This window comes from Girardinichthys multiradiatus, unplaced genomic scaffold (genome assembly GCF_021462225.1).
Source record: "Girardinichthys multiradiatus isolate DD_20200921_A unplaced genomic scaffold, DD_fGirMul_XY1 scaffold_53, whole genome shotgun sequence".
Lineage (NCBI taxonomy): Eukaryota > Metazoa > Chordata > Actinopteri > Cyprinodontiformes > Goodeidae > Girardinichthys > Girardinichthys multiradiatus.
Genome location: NW_025917706.1, coordinates 13,787 through 32,717, shown reverse-complemented (window position 1 = coordinate 32,717; position 18,931 = coordinate 13,787). Strand labels below are relative to the sequence as shown.

At 42.7% G+C, this 18,931-nt stretch overlaps 1 protein-coding gene and 1 long non-coding RNA gene across 2 annotated transcripts; both read right to left on the bottom strand.

Annotated features, from left to right (window-relative positions):
* Nucleotides 1-1,593: 1,593 nt before the first annotated feature.
* LOC124865244 lies at nucleotides 1,594-3,129 on the bottom strand. The gene is made up of 2 exons (XR_007037521.1): nucleotides 2,611-3,129; nucleotides 1,594-2,563 (listed from the first exon to the last, which is right to left on the bottom strand). It is a non-coding gene; the product is annotated as an uncharacterized LOC124865244 (long non-coding RNA).
* A 1,522-nt stretch (nucleotides 3,130-4,651) lies between these two features.
* Nucleotides 4,652-18,334, bottom strand: LOC124865239 (low affinity immunoglobulin gamma Fc region receptor III-A-like). The gene is made up of 9 exons (XM_047360198.1): nucleotides 18,288-18,334; nucleotides 17,779-17,814; nucleotides 17,391-17,657; nucleotides 17,069-17,311; nucleotides 16,933-16,977; nucleotides 16,700-16,852; nucleotides 16,512-16,601; nucleotides 13,532-13,630; nucleotides 4,652-6,213 (listed from the first exon to the last, which is right to left on the bottom strand). Exons 1-9 carry the CDS (start codon nucleotides 18,316-18,318, stop codon nucleotides 6,152-6,154), a joined length of 1,026 nt encoding a protein of 341 aa, XP_047216154.1. The 5' UTR covers nucleotides 18,319-18,334; the 3' UTR covers nucleotides 4,652-6,151.
* Between the last annotated feature and the right edge of the window lie 597 nt (nucleotides 18,335-18,931).

The window sequence follows — 18,931 nt, the reverse complement described above, 5'->3', positions numbered from 1 at the left end:
CAGTCAGTGATGGTCTGGGGTGCCGTGTCAGCTGCTGGTGTTGGTCCACTGTGTTTTATCAAGGGCAGGGTCAATGCAGCTAGCTATCAGGAGATTTTGGAGCACTTCATGCTTCCATCTGCTGAAAAGCTTTATGGAGATGAAGATTTCATTTTTCAGCACGACCTGGCACCTGCTCACAGTGCCAAAACCACTGGTAAATGGTTTACTGACCATGGTATCACTGTGCTCAATTGGCCTGCCAACTCTCCTGACCTGAACCCCATAGAGAATCTGTGGGATATTGTGAAGAGAACGTTGAGAGACTCAAGACCCAACACTCTGGATGAGCTAAAGGCCGCTATCGAAGCATCCTGGGCCTCCATAAGACCTCAGCAGTGCCACAGGCTGATTGCCTCCATGCCACGCCGCATTGAAGCAGTCATTTCTGCCAAAGGATTCCCGACCAAGTATTGAGTGCATAACTGTACATGATTATTTGAAGGTTGACGTTTTTTGTATTAAAAACACTTTTCTTTTATTGGTCGGATGAAATATGCTAATTTTGTGAGATAGGAATTTTGGATTTTCATGAGCTGTATGCCAAAATCATCCATATTAAGACAATAAAAGACCTGAAATATTTCAGTTAGTGTGCAATGAATCTAAAATTTATGAATGTTAAATTTTCATCATGACATTATGGAAAATAATGAACTTTATCACAATATGCTAATATTTTTAGAAGGACCTGTAGATACCTTTGATTCCAGAGACAAAGGCTTGTTAAGTTCAATGAGACGTTTTGTTCCGTTTAAAGTGGACCAAAAGTAGCAGGTCCGCCTACATCTTTATGAACGGACCTTTAGTCCAGCTGCAGCATTGTTGGCCCATCGTCTGAGAAAAACACGGTCCCGTCTTCATTTCCCGTCCTCAGCACAGAACTCAGCCGTAATTTGGTCCAATGCTTCATCCACGGTTTAACCCCAGCAGGGCTTAAAAAACCAAATAATCCAACACGAGAAATTATTTAAAAAAAACACAAAGAAGCTCAGCTGCATAATTGGTTCTGCTCTGTTTGAACTCGATGTGGATTTTTGAAATACGCGCCGTTACACAGGTCCATAACTAGAGTTTGGACGGGTCGAATCCCACAAATGAGCCCTACTTTTCATCCTTAGAGCCAGTAGAATAAAGTTATCTTCACGTCAGTCCCACCAATCAGGAAGCAGAGGCCGAGACCTCCGGTGACTCCATTTTGTAGGGTGTGTTTACTTTCTGATTCAGCTGCTTGTAGTTTTAACTGTTTGATGTTCGTAGAAATAATTTATATCGGCTTTTAGCCAAGATCCTGATGTTTCAGAGGATACCTCACGTCTATGTTTAACTGAGGGTAAAAAAAACCTGGAGGGGGTGAATTATTTCTTGTGCGGTCCGGTACCAATCGATCCACGGACCGGTACCGGTCTGCGGCCCGGGGGTTGGGGACCACTGATCTACAGAACTAAAATGTGTAGCAACAAAACATTTAATGGGAATCTCTGGTAAAGGTGGTTAGTGGTTTAATGGTTTAATTATCATAAAGTAACTGGTTTGGTTATGTTCTGTTATTCATGCTCTTCCTCTGGGTTCATTTCATATTAATATTATAACTTGGAGAATTTGAAGTAGTTGCACAGTATTTTAGATTGTTGATAGACTCCTTCACACAGGAAGCGCTGTGTGCCGCCGTTATAAAGCTCTATGAAGAAAAGGTGCACAGAGGTACAGACCACTCTGTAGTTTGGTGCTGGAAAAGTGGGAAAATGTACCTTGAAAATGCTTGAAAAGTGCTTGAATTTTATTGTGGGAAAAGTGTACAATCACTGATTAATCTAAAAACAGCGAACATCAACAGATGTTCCTGTGGCTGGAAAACATGAGACACAACCTTTTAAAATGTGACGATGGATCGATGATGGACCCTTGAACCAAAGTACACGACTGTAATATAAACTCCTAAAGCGTGAACCGAAAACGACTCGAGGACCAAACTCTATGGTAAACATTATTTTATTTTGCACATTTATTGAAATTATAGCAGAAAATGTTTGCGAGCCAGAAAGCAGGAAACGTCTCCCTCTCATTCAGACGGCATTAAACTCTGAGGTCTGATGAGCCTTTAAACCTCGATCTGAATGGAAAAGTTAAAGTCTGCTGAGCTCCGTCTCTCTGTGACCTTACTGCTGAATGGAGACTACGGCACACTTTCTATTGGAAGCTGATAAGGTTAAAGTTCAATTGTTATTTTAACGTGCATCATGGGAAACTTGAAGTATTACTGCAGCTGCTAGTCGAACAGAAAGCTTTACTAACCGCCTCATAATGTTTTAATAGTTTAACTGTTATTTTAAATGTTTACCAGCCGACATCGTTTGATGATAAGAGTCAAAGCTGCATTTATATTCCTCAGATGGAGGAATATGAAGCCATATTTTTAAGAGAATAAAATGACTTTTTATCAGATTTCTGGGTTTGATTCTTTATGACTTTCACACACCTGTAACACATCCATCTTCTCCAGGCTGCAAGAACCCCACAGAACCTTCTGGGCTCTGTGGGGTTCATGCAGCCTGGAGAACCACGCAGAACCTTCTGGGCTCTGTGGGGTTCATGCAGCCTGGAGAACCACGCAGAACCTTCTGGGTTCTGTGGGGTTCATCCAGCCTGGAGAACCACGCAGAACCTTCTGGGTTCTGGTTTTCTGCGTTGTTCTCATCAGACTCAGCTGGACCATGAAGACCAGGAGGGACAGTTAGATGATCACTTCAGACCCGGAGGTTCTGTTTAAATGTTTAGCGGCTGTGTTTAGTTTATTAAATCATTTCCGATCCCAGAACCAGATCCAGCAGAACCCAAGTACCATCTTCTTCCTGTGATTCCAGCCCTGCTGAGTTTATGTCTGAGAGGGACCATCTTATTGAAGAAACCGGATCAGTGTTCTGCTGTTTCCATCCTCTTTATGGGTCCTAAGCTGTGGTTCTGGACCACCAGCAGGCTCCTCCACCAGCAGGCTCCTCCACCAGCAGGCTCCACCTCCAGCAGGCTCCTCCACCAGCAGGCTCCTCCACCAGCAGGCTCCTCCACCAGCAGGCTCCACCTCCAGCAGGCTCCACCTCCAGCAGGCTCCTCCACCAGCAGGCTCCACCTCCAGCAGGCTCCTCCACCAGCAGGCTCCACCTCCAGCAGGCTCCTCCACCAGCAGGCTCCACCTCCAGCAGGCTCCTCCACCAGCAGGCTCCTCCACCAGCAGGCTCCACCTCCAGCAGGCTCCTCCACCAGCAGGCTCCACCTCCAGCAGGCTCCTCCACCAGCAGGCTCCTCCACCAGCAGGCTCCACCTCCAGCAGGCTCCTCCACCAGCAGGCTCCTCCACCAGCAGGCTCCACCTCCAGCAGGCTCCACCTCCAGCAGGCTCCTCCACCAGCAGGCTCCTCCACCAGCAGGCTCCACCTCTGTCATTTTTCGGTTCATTAATCTTTTGCCCTAAAGATTAAAGAACTTTTTGAAAGTATTCTCAAACGTTGGAGTTCATGCAGACCTTAGCTGCAAATAAACTTTCTTCTGAATAAAACTGAAATAACCTAAACATTTTCATCTTCCTGTAAAACTACTCAGACAGACCAGCCAGAGTGAATTCCTTCCTCCATTTTGATGTTTTACTCTTTTATAATCTAAAATCAAATCTTATCATCAGCATCGAGTGAAACTCTTCCTCTCACCTCTTCGACTGTAGCTGCCAGTTTCCTCTACATCACTGTGGAGTTAGATGTTTAATGTGACACTGGAAAGGTCGTCTGTAAAGATGGAAGATTGGTATAAAAAGTTTCTAAGAGTGATGTTGGATTAGAAAATATCCTGATGATTAAAATAAAATTGGCCTTTTCCTGAGAACTGCAGCATTTCAGTAGAAAGGAAGCGAGTAGGTGGGGGATTTTTTGTGTTTCTGTGGTTGTCATAGTGACAGGCTCAGTTAATGCTTTAAGATTTCAAGCTGACCTTGTGGACTGTCTACTCAGTCTGGATCTTCCTGCTTCCTCTGAATCCTCAGTGAGAAATAAGGGAGGAGGTCCTTTCTGGATAAAAGTCCAACTTTGTGATCAGGAGTCACTGTTGAATTATTGTGTTGGTTACAGATTTAAACCACTAGAGGGAGCTCATTCCTGATGTTTGGTTTCACGTTTACATCACCTTAGTTACCACCATTAAACAGTGTTGTTCCATAAAGTGTGTGAATGTGTGTGACTGAAACATGAGAATTAAGATGGAAATGTATAAACGAGAAACTGCTTATGGTTATATTTAGTTATTTATCCTAGACTGCAGCGTTTTTCTTCCTGCCGTCTCAGTGGCAGCGACAGGAAGAGCTAAGAGGGATCCAAATTATCTGCAAGATCAGGAAAATATAGAAACAAATACATCAGAAATCAGACTTATGAGCAAACGGTGCATTGATTTCCTCCATGATTATCTTGTATTTAGCTCCATTATTCTTCTCATCAACCCTGAAGAGTCCCTGGTGCTGCTGAAGAAAAGCAGGCCCACAGCATGATGCTGCCAACAATTTACATACTCGTTTCCCAAGTGAATAAAAAGTGAAACTGAAAGAAAATGGACAGAATATAAAGAACAAAAACGGTCTAAAGAGTTTTATTTAGATTTTCCAAATAAAATATAAGATACAGAATGAATACAGTGTCAGATGTTTACATACTTTTCTCACAGACATGAATGTCTGTTAATTGTGATCCTGTTTCCAGGGTTGAATGATTGTATAACAGAACTGCAGAGATTTTAATCAAGGATTGAGGACACCAGTTTAAATGTATTATGGATTTCCTCTAAAATAGAGTCTCAAAGTTATACATTTAGGCTCCAAAGTAAACATACACCTCCAATAATATTTGGATAAATGTCACACAGCAGGTTGTAGAGAACATGAAGCCAGGATTTTCCCATCTGGCCCAGCCTATCAAGCTCAGATGAAAGGAAATGGGTCAGGATGTTCAGGAACAACCCAGGAACCAGCAAGGCTAGAACCCATCATAAACTGTTCATCGTCCACAGTTAGCTAGTTTAGCCGAATGAGAGGCTGCCTGTCAATAAAAGAGCTCCAGTTCTGACACCCCAAGCTGGACTGAAACGTGCTGCTGTCTGCATGGAAGAGCCAAAAGCTTGCAGGAGAAACGTTTTCTGATCAGACGACAAACATTGAGCCGATTGGCCACAATGACAACAAACATGTTTAGAAAGGTCAAGATGTTTCTTTCAAACTGCAACATATTAAAACCAACTGTTCAGCATGGTGGTGGCAGCATCATGCTGTGGCCTTCGCTCCCAGTGGTGCTGGTGAACTGAAGTGGATAGAATAATGAAGAAGACTTCAGCTGAGAGAAGCTGCTAGATGGTTGAGACCTGGACACACCTGCTTGTTTCAGCGAACATTGAGCCCAAACACATCAGAACTGATCGGAGCGGATTAATAACATCAGGCTTCTGGAGAGACCCTGATCTCAGTTATATCTGAATACGGTCCAATATCAATCCAGAACCTAGCAGCTTGGTGATGGCTACAAAGGTCTGTGATTAAGTAATTTACAGAAGAACATTTAACCAAACTTGAATGTATACATTTAAGCTTGTATGTATAAGTTTGACCTTATGGAGTAAAGAAGTTCAGATTGAATAAATAGCAACGATTTCCTGCAGTGAACGTCTTGTCTTATTTCCAGCCGGTTGTGTATTTTATTATTTCCTCCTGGTAAAGGCATTTAGGATCTCTGGTTTTTCATGTAAACAGCAGCACATCGTCAGTGTAAAGTTAACTTAGATAAGCCTGCACAGTTTTAAAAGCAGATTATATAACAGTGTGATCTTTATTTTTACACATGGAAGCTTTTTCTGCATTTGTCTTATTGCATTAAATGATGATTTTGGTTTTAACAGAATCTGAGGTCACAGTGTGACTTGATGTGTTATCTGCTTCGCATCGCTGAGCAACAACAGAGCCGGTGGTTTCCTCACCTACGACTGGAAACCAGTTACGATGAATGTGATGTCATGGTCTGATCCCAGTGAGGTAGATCTAACACGCTGATAAAAAGTTAAAACCAGTTGAAGGAAGCTGCTGGAGATCACTGGTTGACTCTGGAGCTGTTTATTGAGGAGTAGACCACATCTGGGTCCAGTTGACTCTCTGGAAGCACAAACACACAGATTCTGTTGGAGTCGGTTCTGCAACACTGGACCCACATAAAAACCTGATAAGCTGTCTATAAGGGACCAATGTGTGCTGAGAATGACTCACTTCGCTGCAGGAAGAAAACATCCAGAGTTTTATGCTAAACAAAACAAACGTTTTCCTCTATTTTTCCTGTTTTTATGAATTCTGAGGACGGCTCCTCTGCAGTAGTTCAAACCTGTTACTGATGTTGACTTTAAGAGAAGAAACATTCAGAAATCCTGATATTTAGATTGATTGGTCATGGACCTGTATGGAGTATGGAGTCGGGGGCCGTTTATTGTGGAAAGAAGGATTCTTCATAAAATGAAGAACATTATGGAGAACCCTGAGCATCCTCTTCATGAGACTGTCCTACAACAACAGAGTGTCTTCAGTCAGAGGCTTCTTCAGATCTGCTGTAAGACGGAGCGCTACAGGAGATCCTTCCTGCCCACAGCCATCAGCATCTACAACGACTCTTTGAAGAAACCTACATAATGAGCTACAACAACATTTAATTTCCCTTTGGGATTAATAAAGTATTTTTGAATTTGAATTTGAATTATTAGGGGCCATCCGGTCCCTGCACAAACGGAGCAGGAGTTTGGTCCGCATTGCCGGCACTAAGTCGGACCTGTTCCTGGTGCATGTTGGATTCCGGAAGGGCTGACCTTTGTCACCCGTCCTGTTCATAACTTTTATGGACAGGATTTCTAGGCGCAGCCAAGGGCCGGAGGGGGTCTGGTTTGGGGACCAGAGGATTTCGTCTCTTCTTTTCACCACGTCATCTGCAAAAAGATGACACATCTGACCTCAGAGATAGGGTGAGGAGCTCAGCCATCCGGGAGGAGCTCTGTGTAGAGCCTCTGCTCCTCCACATCGAGAGGAGTCAGTTGAGGAGGGACTATGTCTCTCAGCTGGTCTGGGAACGCGTTGGGCTCCCCCCTGAGGAGCTGGAAGAGGTGTCTGGGGAGAGGGACGTCTGGGCGTCTCTACTGAGTCTGCTGCCCCCGCGACCCGGTCCCGGATAAGCAGAAGACGATGAGTACGAGTGACTCATGGTCCACTTTTGGTTTTCTTCTCTGTGATGGACTGGAGACCTCTCACCCAATGACTGCTGCAGATAGGCACCTGCCCCTCATGACCCTGCAAGGGTACATGGGTATACAGGTCCTTCTCAAAATATTAGCATATTGTGATAAAGTTCATTATTTTTTATTATGTAATGATGAAAATTTAACATTCATATATTTTAGATTCATTGCACACTAACTGAAATATTTCAGGTCTTTTATTGTCTTAATACGGATGATTTTGGCATACAGCTCATGAAAACCCAAAATTCCTATCTCACAAAATTAGCATATTTCATCCGACCAATAAAAGAAAAGTGTTTTTAATACAAAAAACGTCAACCTTCAAATAATCATGTACAGTTATGCACTCAATACTTGGTCGGGAATCCTTTGGCAGAAATGACTGCTTCAATGCGGCGTGGCATGGAGGCAATCAGCCTGTGGCACTGCTGAGGTCTTATGGAGGCCCAGGATGCTTCGATAGCGGCCTTTAGCTCATCCAGAGTGTTGGGTCTTGAGTCTCTCAACGTTCTCTTCACAATATCCCACAGATTCTCTATGGGGTTCAGGTCAGGAGAGTTGGCAGGCCAATTGAGCACAGTGATACCATGGTCAGTAAACCATTTACCAGTGGTTTTGGCACTGTGAGCAGGTGCCAGGTCGTGCTGAAAAATGAAATCTTCATCTCCATAAAGCTTTTCAGCAGATGGAAGCATGAAGTGCTCCAAAATCTCCTGATAGCTAGCTGCATTGACCCTGCCCTTGATAAAACACAGTGGACCAACACCAGCAGCTGACACGGCACCCCAGACCATCACTGACTGTGGGTACTTGACACTGGACTTCTGGCATTTTGGCATTTCCTTCTCCCCAGTCTTCCTCCAGACTCTGGCACCTTGATTTCCGAATGACATGCAGAATTTGCTTTCATCCGAAAAAAGTACTTTGGACCACTGAGCAACAGTCCAGTGCTGCTTCTCTGTAGCCCAGGTCTGGGGAATGCGGCACCTGTAGCCCATTTCCTGCACACGCCTGTGCACGGTGGTTCTGGATGTTTCTACTCCAGACTCAGTCCACTGCTTCCGCAGGTCCCCCAAGGTCTGGAATCGGCCCTTCTCCACAATCTTCCTCAGGGTCCGGTCACCTCTTCTCATTGTGCAGCGTTTTCTGCCACACTTTTTCCTTCCCACAGACTTCCCACTGAGGTGCCTTGATACAGCACTCTGGGAACAGCCTATTCGTTCAGAAATGTCTTTCTGTGTCTTACCCTCTTGCTTGAGGGTGTCAATAGTGGCCTTCTGGACAGCAGTCAGGTCGGCAGTCTTACCCATGATTGGGGTTTTGAGTGATGAACCAGGCTGGGAGTTTTAAAGGCCTCAGGAATCTTTTGCAGGTGTTTAGAGTTAACTCGTTGATTCAGATGATTAGGTTCATAGCTCGTTTAGAGACCCTTTTAATGATATGCTAATTTTGTGAGATAGGAATTTTGGGTTTTCATGAGCTGTATGCCAAAATCATCCGTATTAAGACAATAAAAGACCTGAAATATTTCAGTTAGTGTGCAATGAATCTAAAATATATGAATGTTAAATTTTCATCATGACATTATGGAAAATAATGAACTTTATCACAATATGCTAATATTTTGAGAAGGACCTGTAGATGATGGATGGACAGACGGACGGACAGGATTTTCTTCTTGAAACTCCGCCCTCTTTAGTCCTGATGATCGCATGTAATTTTAACTATAATTCATAAATAAGCACATCTATTTCTCGCCAGAAGAAGAAAAGGAGGCATTCAGAGTTAGCGGACCGGACCAGCAGTTAGACCAGCCTGGTCCACATGCAGAACCATGACGGGTATGCACATGATCTACGAGGAGCTGACGCACCACCTGAGGCAGCGGGTTTGGAGTAAAGGTCATTAAAGGCAGTAACCAAAGCGTCTGACAGTGGAGAAGGTCAGCAGAAAAGGAGGAGGCCTTTTAAACACGCCAAACAACTTTATTAACAGTTGATGGAGGTTGATAAGGACGAGGTTGTAGGTGGAGCATATCCTGCAGATGTTGACCTGATGTTACTAATGGTCTCTTGGTTTGTTAGTGGGAGTTAGGTACTTCGTCCACTTTGATCCTGTCCCCGGTTTGAACTTTTAGCTTCAACCTCCTGAATTAAACTTTTGCTAAATGAAGATGCTAAGAGTGAGATCAACACCAAGGCTCAGCTACTTCGAATCTTTCAACAGAACATCACTTCACAAAACCTCCAAAATAATCCTTTAAGACACCACCACAGACCTGATCTTCCACCATCTTGTTAAAAGTACGTCTCAGGAACCAGAGCACAGGGCAACCCACAACCAGGCAAACACAAAATGCAACACTCTTGAAATGTCATCGTCTACGAGGCATCCTGTCTGCTGACCATCATGCATCTGGTGTGTGTCTCACACCTTTCCTGTCTGTCTCACTCTGCCCACACAAACATCACTGCACAGCAAAGTGCTGAGATGATACAGAAAACCTCGTTTTTTAGAAGCTACCCTGTAAACTCTACCGCTCCACCAGTGACGCCACTATTCATGACGTGCTTTTAAATATGCCAGCTGCTTGCAAATCGAATCATCTTCAGACTCATCACTGGTCTGCACAGAGACCCAGGTGGGTCCAAACTGGACCTGATCAAGCTGGGTCCTGAACTGTTTTTGTCAATCAATACATTTTAAAACGATGATAAAAATTGATGAAAATGTACGAGCGAAGGAATAAGAGACAGAACTCAGTTGGTAGGAGACTGCAGGTTAGAGCAGGATGTTGACACATAAGCAGGTGGTAAAATGTTCAGAGAAGTTTGGTATCTGTCACAATCTGATGATTAATAGATGTCCAAAAGAAGGAACACGAAGCCTTCAGCCTTGAACAGAAATATTTTGGACCAGAAAAAGCATCAGATGTTCTCGTCTCAACACCTGCCCAGCTAAATATAAATAATGGAAATGTGTGTAAAGCTGAGAGGAGGAAGTTACTTGCTTTTCACCTCTATCAGTCCCAATTCACACGTTTCACCACAGAGAAGAAAAACGTCCACGTTTAGTAGCAAGAGTCAGAATCAACAACCACAAAAGAGAAGCATCAATGTTGTCAGAGTCGGCAGCGTCTGCAGGAGGAAGCTACACTTCTACTTTTTCATCTAAAAAAAAATCTCTCAGAAAATGTAATGTTGAGGGCAGGAATTAAAGCATGGCTGCTTACTGCCAGGGGTCCTTTTATCTGCTTACCACCATTAATAGTTCAATTAGAGCAACTTCTTCATTTTCAAAATGTGGCTTCAAACTTCTAATTTCATCCACCTTTTTGATTCAAAAAGTATCAGGCAGATTTAATCATACCTAACTGACTCGGAGTTGATCGTTTCTCAAAGTTTGCTGTAAATTAATAATCAGATTCTGTTTTGATGACGCCACCAGCCTTGCTCAGCCTCCCTCAGCCCACAAGCAGCTGTTTGCTGTGGATACTGACTTCTAACAGGTTAAAAAGTGTTTTTCATTTCTCTCTATAGCTACTGATTGACTGACTTGGACCGGCTACATCCAGGGGCGCCGAGCTCCAGCCCAACCTTTAGATGCATCCCTGCTCCAACACACCAGCACCAAATGGTTGAATTCCCTCCTGATCAGAACTTCAGCTCTGCAGACGAGGTATTCATTTGATTCAGGTGTGTTGGGCAGGGATCCACCTAACGGTTGCAGGATGGTGGATCTGCAAACATTATAAAGGAGAAATTACTGGAAACTACTGGAAAAATGGTAAAAACTCATGTAGGTCCAGATGGGCCCGGCCATGAGATGGAAAAAGTTTGGACGGTTTCTGGCCTCCTGTTTACTTTAACTATACACCCAGTCATATGCAAATGGCTGTTTGCCTCAGACTCAGAATGAGGTTAAATTTAACCTTCATCCACATAATGAAATGTTGGGCTCACAGACCGGGTCCATTACTAACGCAGATAAAAGAGTTTTAGCCCATAAATTTAAAGCTTATACATGTCGACCAAACCAGGTTTATTTTCAACAAAAGCACTTTTCATAATTTTCAACCTCTTTTTATTGTCCTCCATTCTCTAAACGTCCCTAAGAAGAATTTATATAATCAGCTTAGTGGACAAAGAGGCTTTCAACGTTGTTGAAAGGCCGTAACTATTTGTAATCCTGCAAAAGTTCAACTGTGGTATAAAGTGTGTTTATGGTCTGAATTATAATGTGATAACCCCTGTGCCAGGATACTGACTAATCAGACTCTCTGAACTCCATTCATGGGCAGAGGCAGAACGCAGGGACGTCTACTTGGCCCTCTAGTCTTTACTCTACCATAGAGCCACAGAAACCATCTGATTCAGAAATATGAAAGACTGAGGCATGAGAAGCTACTCTACACCAGAGTACTGGGGCAAAGCTTTTGACTTTCTCACCATAATCTGCTGGAAAAACTGCAAAAAAACCTGATGCGACTCTTCTGAGGAAACAAAGTAGGACAGATCATCTGAAGAGAATTATGTTCATGTTAAAGAAACAAGTAGAGGGACTCGAAGAATATTTGGTAACACTTAGTCTCTCGATAGAGATAACAACTGAAATGAGGAAGGCGGGTGTTGATGAAAAGGTATTTAATGCTTATATGTACCCATATTTGTTCATGTATTTCCTATTATTACTATCCTTACCAGGCAGATTGCCTCATTCTGTCTCTGCTTTAAGCCTTGCTTCATTTTTCCGGTGAAACACTCAGCAGTTCAAAGCTTCTCGTTTTTGGATGGAAGGTTTTACAATAACCACATTTGAAACATGTAATGAAAGTTTACAAAGACAGCTCTGTATATTCTGCTATGTGTAGGAGCTGCTTCCCATTCCACACACCACCACTGTCTAAAGTTAGCTTGACACTCTTTAAACCCCCAAATGTCTCACTTTAGTAGTACTTCATGTTTCTTCCTTGGTTTAGTTTTCTACGGTAAAACTTTATTGCCTCCCTCTGGGTGCTAAAGAGGCTTTAGCAGCAAAAATGATTATTCAGCTGCTAGAAATATGAATGTGCTGTGCATGAAGAGCAGTTGGAGACTGAAATTTCACATATGATGTCCAAATATTAAATTCAAGCAGTAATTTACCTGCATGTAGGCCTTATAAGTCATATTGGGGCCTACATGCAGAACACTGCGTATCATACAATGTGCATCTTGCACAACCGATTGCAGACAGACCCTATTCTTGCTGACCCGATTTCCTGCCTCACTGTGCTGAGCACCACAGACCGCTGAGACGGCAGGTTGAGCTTCAGAGGTTCCAGTCGACTCGATAAATTCAGGAAAAAAGCTGTTAAATCAATAAACCAGGAAACGTTAGAGCCAGGGCTGCAGGGTGGTGCAATTAGTAGCACTGTTGCCTTGCAGCAATAAGGTCCTGGGTTCGATTCCTGGCCGGGGGTCTTTCTGCATGGAGTTTGCATGTTCTCCCCGTGCATGTGTGGGTTCTCACCAGGTACTCCGGCTTCCTCCCACAGTCCAAAGACATGCCTGTTAGGTTAATTGGTCTCTAAATTGCCCTTAGGTGTATGAATGAGTGTGTGCATGGTTGTTTGTGTGTTGCCCTGAGATGGACTGGCGATCTGTCCAGGGTGACCCCGCCTCTCGCCCATAGACTGCTGGAGATAGGCACCAGCACCCCCGCGACCCACTATGGAATAAGCGGTTGGAGCTTCCTCAGTTTTTAGTTTAGGACTAATTAAAAGTAGGAGAGGACATGACCAACGAGACGAAGACTGATCCATGATTATTCCAAGGTTTTAAGTGTTACGGGTTCAAACCCACATAAAGTCATATGGCTAAAGGCTTCTCAAGGAAATGAAAAACAATTTATGTTATTTCTGTCCCAGTAGTGTTATTTATTGACCAATTAGGGACGTCTTGCTTTACATATGACAGGAAATCAGACCTGAGACTTATTAATTTGATGAAGGCATTTTCATATTAATATAAGCTTTGAACGGCCTTATAAATATGTTCCTCTTTGGTTGTCTGCAGGAAAAGAGAAGTCTCTACTTCATCTCCTTTTCTTTTCTTGCACAAAAACACCACAAATAAAAAATAAACAGAACTGTGTGCTTTCAGAAAAGAGGAACAGTCCAACATTAAGCAAGCTGTCTAAAGAAGAGTTTTTACCTCTGGTCTTTGACTTCTCCTTCTTTTTCATGATGACTATCTCTCCATAAGTCACTTCCCCTGTTCTCACCGCTGAGTAGACTGCAGCCGGATCGTCGTCTGTGCAAAGATGCAAACATCACATTTACTTCCTTCCATACAGCTGCCTCCATTTAAAGAAAACAGATCAACCAACGCAGAAGAAACACCTGTCTGTTCAATTCTATTTATAATCAAAATTACAGCAGCAAACGTCGAATTAAAGGTAGAAAATATTGGCATTTGCATTTTAAATATCTGGGCTTTGATAGTGAACAGTGAAGCAGCCTGTATTTAACAGTTCAGGCTTTTTGTTTCTGTCCTGCAGACCAACATGTTCAGAAACAGGAAACTGGACGCCTGCAGAGCTGTTAGAGTCCAGCATGAAGATCTGCTGAAAAACACACCAACCAAAGACTCACTGAGCTTTATTTGCCTCATTTAAGCTTAAATAAAGCATCAGCGAAATGAAAATGTCCATTCATTGTCGAAGGTACAGATTATGAAGGTGAGATTTGGAAAAAAGCTGATCTGAGTAAATTATATTATCAACAGGAATATTTTCTTCTTTCTAATGTTTTGCTTAAACAGATTTTATTCCCATAAAACAAATGTTTTTAATAATCTACTATTTCCATAGAGGAACTTACTCCCCAAAAATATCTCTTCATCATTTCCCACATCGCTGTTGTTTAATTAATATTCCTTTCAGTTCCCATAATGTTTGCCTCAGAGATCTATTTGTGTTTCGTTCGACTGAGAAACTGCTGACACCGTAGAAAATAGTTTTCTACGGTGTCAGCAGTTTCATGCGACCCGGATGAACTGATTAAATTAAGCTAATTAAATTTGAACGTGTCAGATGACGTCTATTTGTATACTGAGGGGGGGCGTGGCCTAAAGAGATTACTGCGTATAGTTACTATAATCATCAGGTTCTGTTCCTCTGGTGAAATGGACCAAAGCAAATGAACTGAGTCACAAATGATCAGACGTCTTTCAGGAGGAAGCAGCGTTCTTAAAAGTGCCAAGATATTGGGGCGAGATCACAGAACCATCAAACATTTTGATGCGACTGGTCAACAGGGTCACAAGAGACATGATGACAGGAAGTCACAGATCACCTCTGAAAGAGAAGAAACAAACGTGAAGCTACCAGGAACCCATTCGCCTCCAGTGCCGTCATATTTCAGACCTGCGACCCACCATTAGAACCCAGTAGAACCAGGTGTTCAAGGCTGAGAGACTGGGACGAGGTATGAAAGACTGAAACCCCGTCAGTCCTGAACAAGACAAATAATGTGAAACATTTAGAATGGACCAAAGGGCTGATGAGATGAGAGGAACTCTTAATGGACCGGAATGGTTGTGCAGAACTTCGGTCCAGATGTTTGAATGGAGGCTATGTTGGTCATCATTCCCTCTTTGACATGATAAAAGAAAGAAAAGTTGGACTACAGACTGAATGAATGCAGTCGATGCTTTTAGGCCCATATTTTCTTAACCCTCGAGGCACCTTGGTGAACCAAACCTACTTTCTGATTAATTGGTCTCTTTGATTGTCAATATTTCAGTCAGTTCAAAGGTCAGTTTTATGAAACCTTGGCCAGGATTGGCTTTTTATTTTTAAAATATCTTTTTGTTTTCACAGAATGTAGAAAAAGTTTTCACTCCTTCGGTACCGATTTGTTCCCATTGACTCCCTTTATAACCATATATTTTTGATGCACTATAATCCTGGCATTTTCTAATACCTTCCCCAAGAGCACCAAAATAATCTGAGCCTCTTCTAAAAAATATATGGAAAACTGGTTTTAGGAACCATCACTCCTTCACGTATAGTTTCAATGGGGGACATTGTTCTCTAACCTTTCAAAATGCACAACAAAAAATATTTAACAAGACAAAAATAGTCTTGGTGTGTTGGGAATGATATAAAGGAGTGGTTTAGTATTTATATTAATGCATCTAATTTGAAGAATCAAAAGCCAAGTTGGCTTTGTTCATGATTTCTTTATCAAGACAGAGACTCCTCTCCTACTGGATGTGTGGCAGAGCACGTTTATGCAGGTTCATCTTCTGTGAGTTAAAGTCTGCAGTTTGCTGACATTTCTCCAGGATGCAGCCATGAGGAGAAGACGAACTCCAGAGAAGGATGATGCAGTCTGAGGAGAGTGCAGAAGGGTTTTCTGAGGAGGATCTAATTCTGCACGTCACAGACCTGTGGGTTCGTGAATGAACCCCAACCAGGACCTTCCAGAAAGCGGAGAAAACACTGTCTCCGCTTTCTGGGAGATCCTGTTTACACCAAATGATGATCACATGCAGACAAAACGCATCTAACCATAATCTGTAATGTATTATTTCAGCCATGATGGGATGGCAAACATCCTAAAAAAATATGAAGAAAATAAAAAGCTTAATATCTGTGGTTTAGTCTGAAGGTATTGAAACGATTTTATGCTGTGAAGGTGAAACGTTTTTCTTACACATCAAGATTTCCCGTTTAGTCCCAAACTCTATCTTCGTGTACGAGTCTCATCCATAGCAAACAGAACCTGAGTCCAGTCAAAATGTAAAACTAGGTGGACCTCCATGTCTCCTCTTTTTATTCCCACCACCTGCTCCATTCGTCTCATTGTACAGCAACTATGCACCAAACAGAATGTGATTCCACTGCATCAGGCAGAGCTTTGGTCCCTACAAGGACTACTGGACTTCCCACGGTGGGGGGATGCACCCTCCAGATGTCATAATGGTTCACACACACACACACACACACACACACAAACAGTTGCCCAATAACTAACCTTATTGTGACTTTAACACACACCTAACTGGTAGCATTAGAACCTTTCTCTCCCAATTCGGACCCGTTTCTGGTCCATCTGGACACCAGTGAATATATTTAGATCATAGATTACGCCAGAAAACAAGAAAACATGAACCTAATCACCATTACCTTTTCCTGCTTTGCTTTTCCGTTGTTTACTCTGAGATATTTTGATGTCACCGTATGTGATTTCATCCTCTTCTCTTCTTCCTTTATTGCCTGAAATGAACCCAAAGTAATCATGAAGCTGTTCTAGGAACATCTAAAAACCATCTGTCTATGAAAGGCATGTCTTTTAACCAATATGTTTGTCTCACCTTTAGGTTTGCTGTGAGCACGTTGTCTCACCAGTACAACCAGTAACACCAGGAAAACCAAAACACAAGCAGTTGCGATGAGAGGCAACACTACGAGAAGAATGGAGTGAGAACCTGAGCCAGATTTGTCTGTAGAGACGTTGGTGGATTTCTCTAGAAGAAAGACAGCTGTTAAAATAACTGTCTGGTTGATCAACACTCAGACGGCTGAAGGGTTATTTTAACCTCCTCACCTGTGGAAGAGGATATGATGGGTGGAGAAGAGGTTGGAGGTTTCTCTATAATAAAGATGTATGATGAAAGGACTAGACACATATTGGATTCTCAGACATTATCAGCGAGATACACTGTGAGGGGGTGACCTCTGACCTGAGACAGAGATCCAGCTGGATGGAGACTCTCCATGACCACTGATGTTACACTTGTAGAGACCTTCCTCAGAGCTGGTCACATGGTGGAGGGTCATGTGACCTGCAGGCTCAGTCCTGATGAAGACGCCATCTTTAATGAAAGCAGCTGGGAGGTTGGAGGAAGTCTTTGTTTGACAGCTCAGAGTGACGTCATCTCCCTCCATCACAGGGAGGACAGGACTCTGCAGGATCACTGATCCACCTCAACACAGAGACAAACTACAGCATTTCATCCATTTCCACACAGCTTCATCAACACTAAGTCCACAGTCTGATCTTACCAGAGACAGTGAGGTTGATGCTGCTGCTGGCTGCTCCCTCTCTGGACTCACACCAGTACACTCCAGTATCACCTTGGATGATGTAGGTCATGGTACAGGAAGAACCAGCTGGTTTCCCCCATTCATCTCCACACTGAGTTCCTCTGGTTGTGTTTCTCCTCACAGTCCATCCAGCAGAGATGTTGTCCTCCTCACAGCTCAGAGACACAGAGTCTTCTTCAAAGAACTGAGATCTGCTGGGACTCACAGTCAGACCAGCTGGGAGGACTGGAATGGTAGTAAAAGATAAATAATGCAGCACTTGTACTTCATTTGTTCTGAAACAACTGATCCTGATGTAGAAAAACCCTATTCCTTAAGATATGTAAAATATGTTAAGACTACAAACCTTGACTAGATGTCCAGCACAGCAGTGACATCAGAACTGAAATGAAATTCATCTCAAGTTTTTGTCATTTAAAAAAACATGTGACCATCGTATTGACTGGGTTCTCTACACACATTGATATAGTCGCCAGTTCAAGTATTTTTCAGAATTCCTGTAAAAATATTTCAATTTAAAGATTTGTTTGTGGACATTTATGTTTGTTTTGAAATATTAAAGCTAACCCAACCCAATCTTACAGGACGTCGCTTGGCAGTTTCATCTTTGCTCATAATTTTCTGTTTTCTGCTTGATGTTTTGTGTTAGGGCTTCACGTTCCTGCTGTTATTCTGAGTTTGCTTTGACAGGATTATAATTTTTGTTGCACCATATTTAGACAAAATACAATGGAACTGATTTTAATATCCTGACTCTGAACATACAGGATGTTCAGACCAAGGTTTCTGCTCATATCATTTTTTTAGTTATCAATAAACAAGCAAACAATAAACAGACAATAATTCGTTACTTACAGAGCAGGCATCGTGGAGATGTTTCTGTCATTGCTGCTACTACAGACTTCACCAGTTTACGTTGTGTGTTTGAGACAGAAGTAGGATCCGCCCTCTTCCTTTGCATGTGTGCTTTTTTTTATTTTTAACTTTGTTTCTCCAGACATGTAACCACTGACAGAACCTAATGTAGAGGAGATTCAAATATAAAATCTTATGCATCTTCAGTGAATTATTTCTAGATGCCATTTTAAAGCAGAATAGGATAGATAAGCACCTGACACCAGGCTAAAAAAGGGGAGCAAACAAAACTTTAGTAAAGCCGTCTGTACACTTTACAATCCAACCATCTGTTGTCTACACCTACTTATCCTGGCAGGGTTGAAGAGGGGGATGGTGCCTATCCCTAGCAGTCACTGGGCGAGAGGTACACCCTGGACAGGTCACCAGTCCATCAAAGAGCAAGCATTTATGTCTAGGTGGAGGTTAAAGTAACCATTTAACCTGAAAGTCTTGTTTTTGGACTGTGGGAGGAAGCCAAGCTTGGGGAGAACATGCACAAAGACCCCAGGCTGCGATCTGAACCCAGGATCTTCTAGTTACAATGCAGCAGCGCTACCAACCATGCCTTTGAGCGGGCACCTTTACAATCCTGGCATGATATG

What these genes read in the sequence shown, in the direction of transcription:
- LOC124865239 (XM_047360198.1), bottom strand. Translation starts at nt 18,318, where the DNA reads ATGACAGAAACATCTCCACGATGCCTGCTCT. An exon ending in GAAAAGCAAAGCAGGAAAAG is followed by an intron (nt 13,631 to 16,511) that starts GTAATGGTGATT and finishes ATCTTTGCACAG; the next exon opens with ACGACGATCCGGCTGCAGTC. An exon ending in GGAGAAGTCAAAGACCAGAG is followed by an intron (nt 6,214 to 13,531) that starts GTAAAAACTCTT and finishes TTGTGCTTCCAG; the next exon opens with AGAGTCAACTGGACCCAGAT.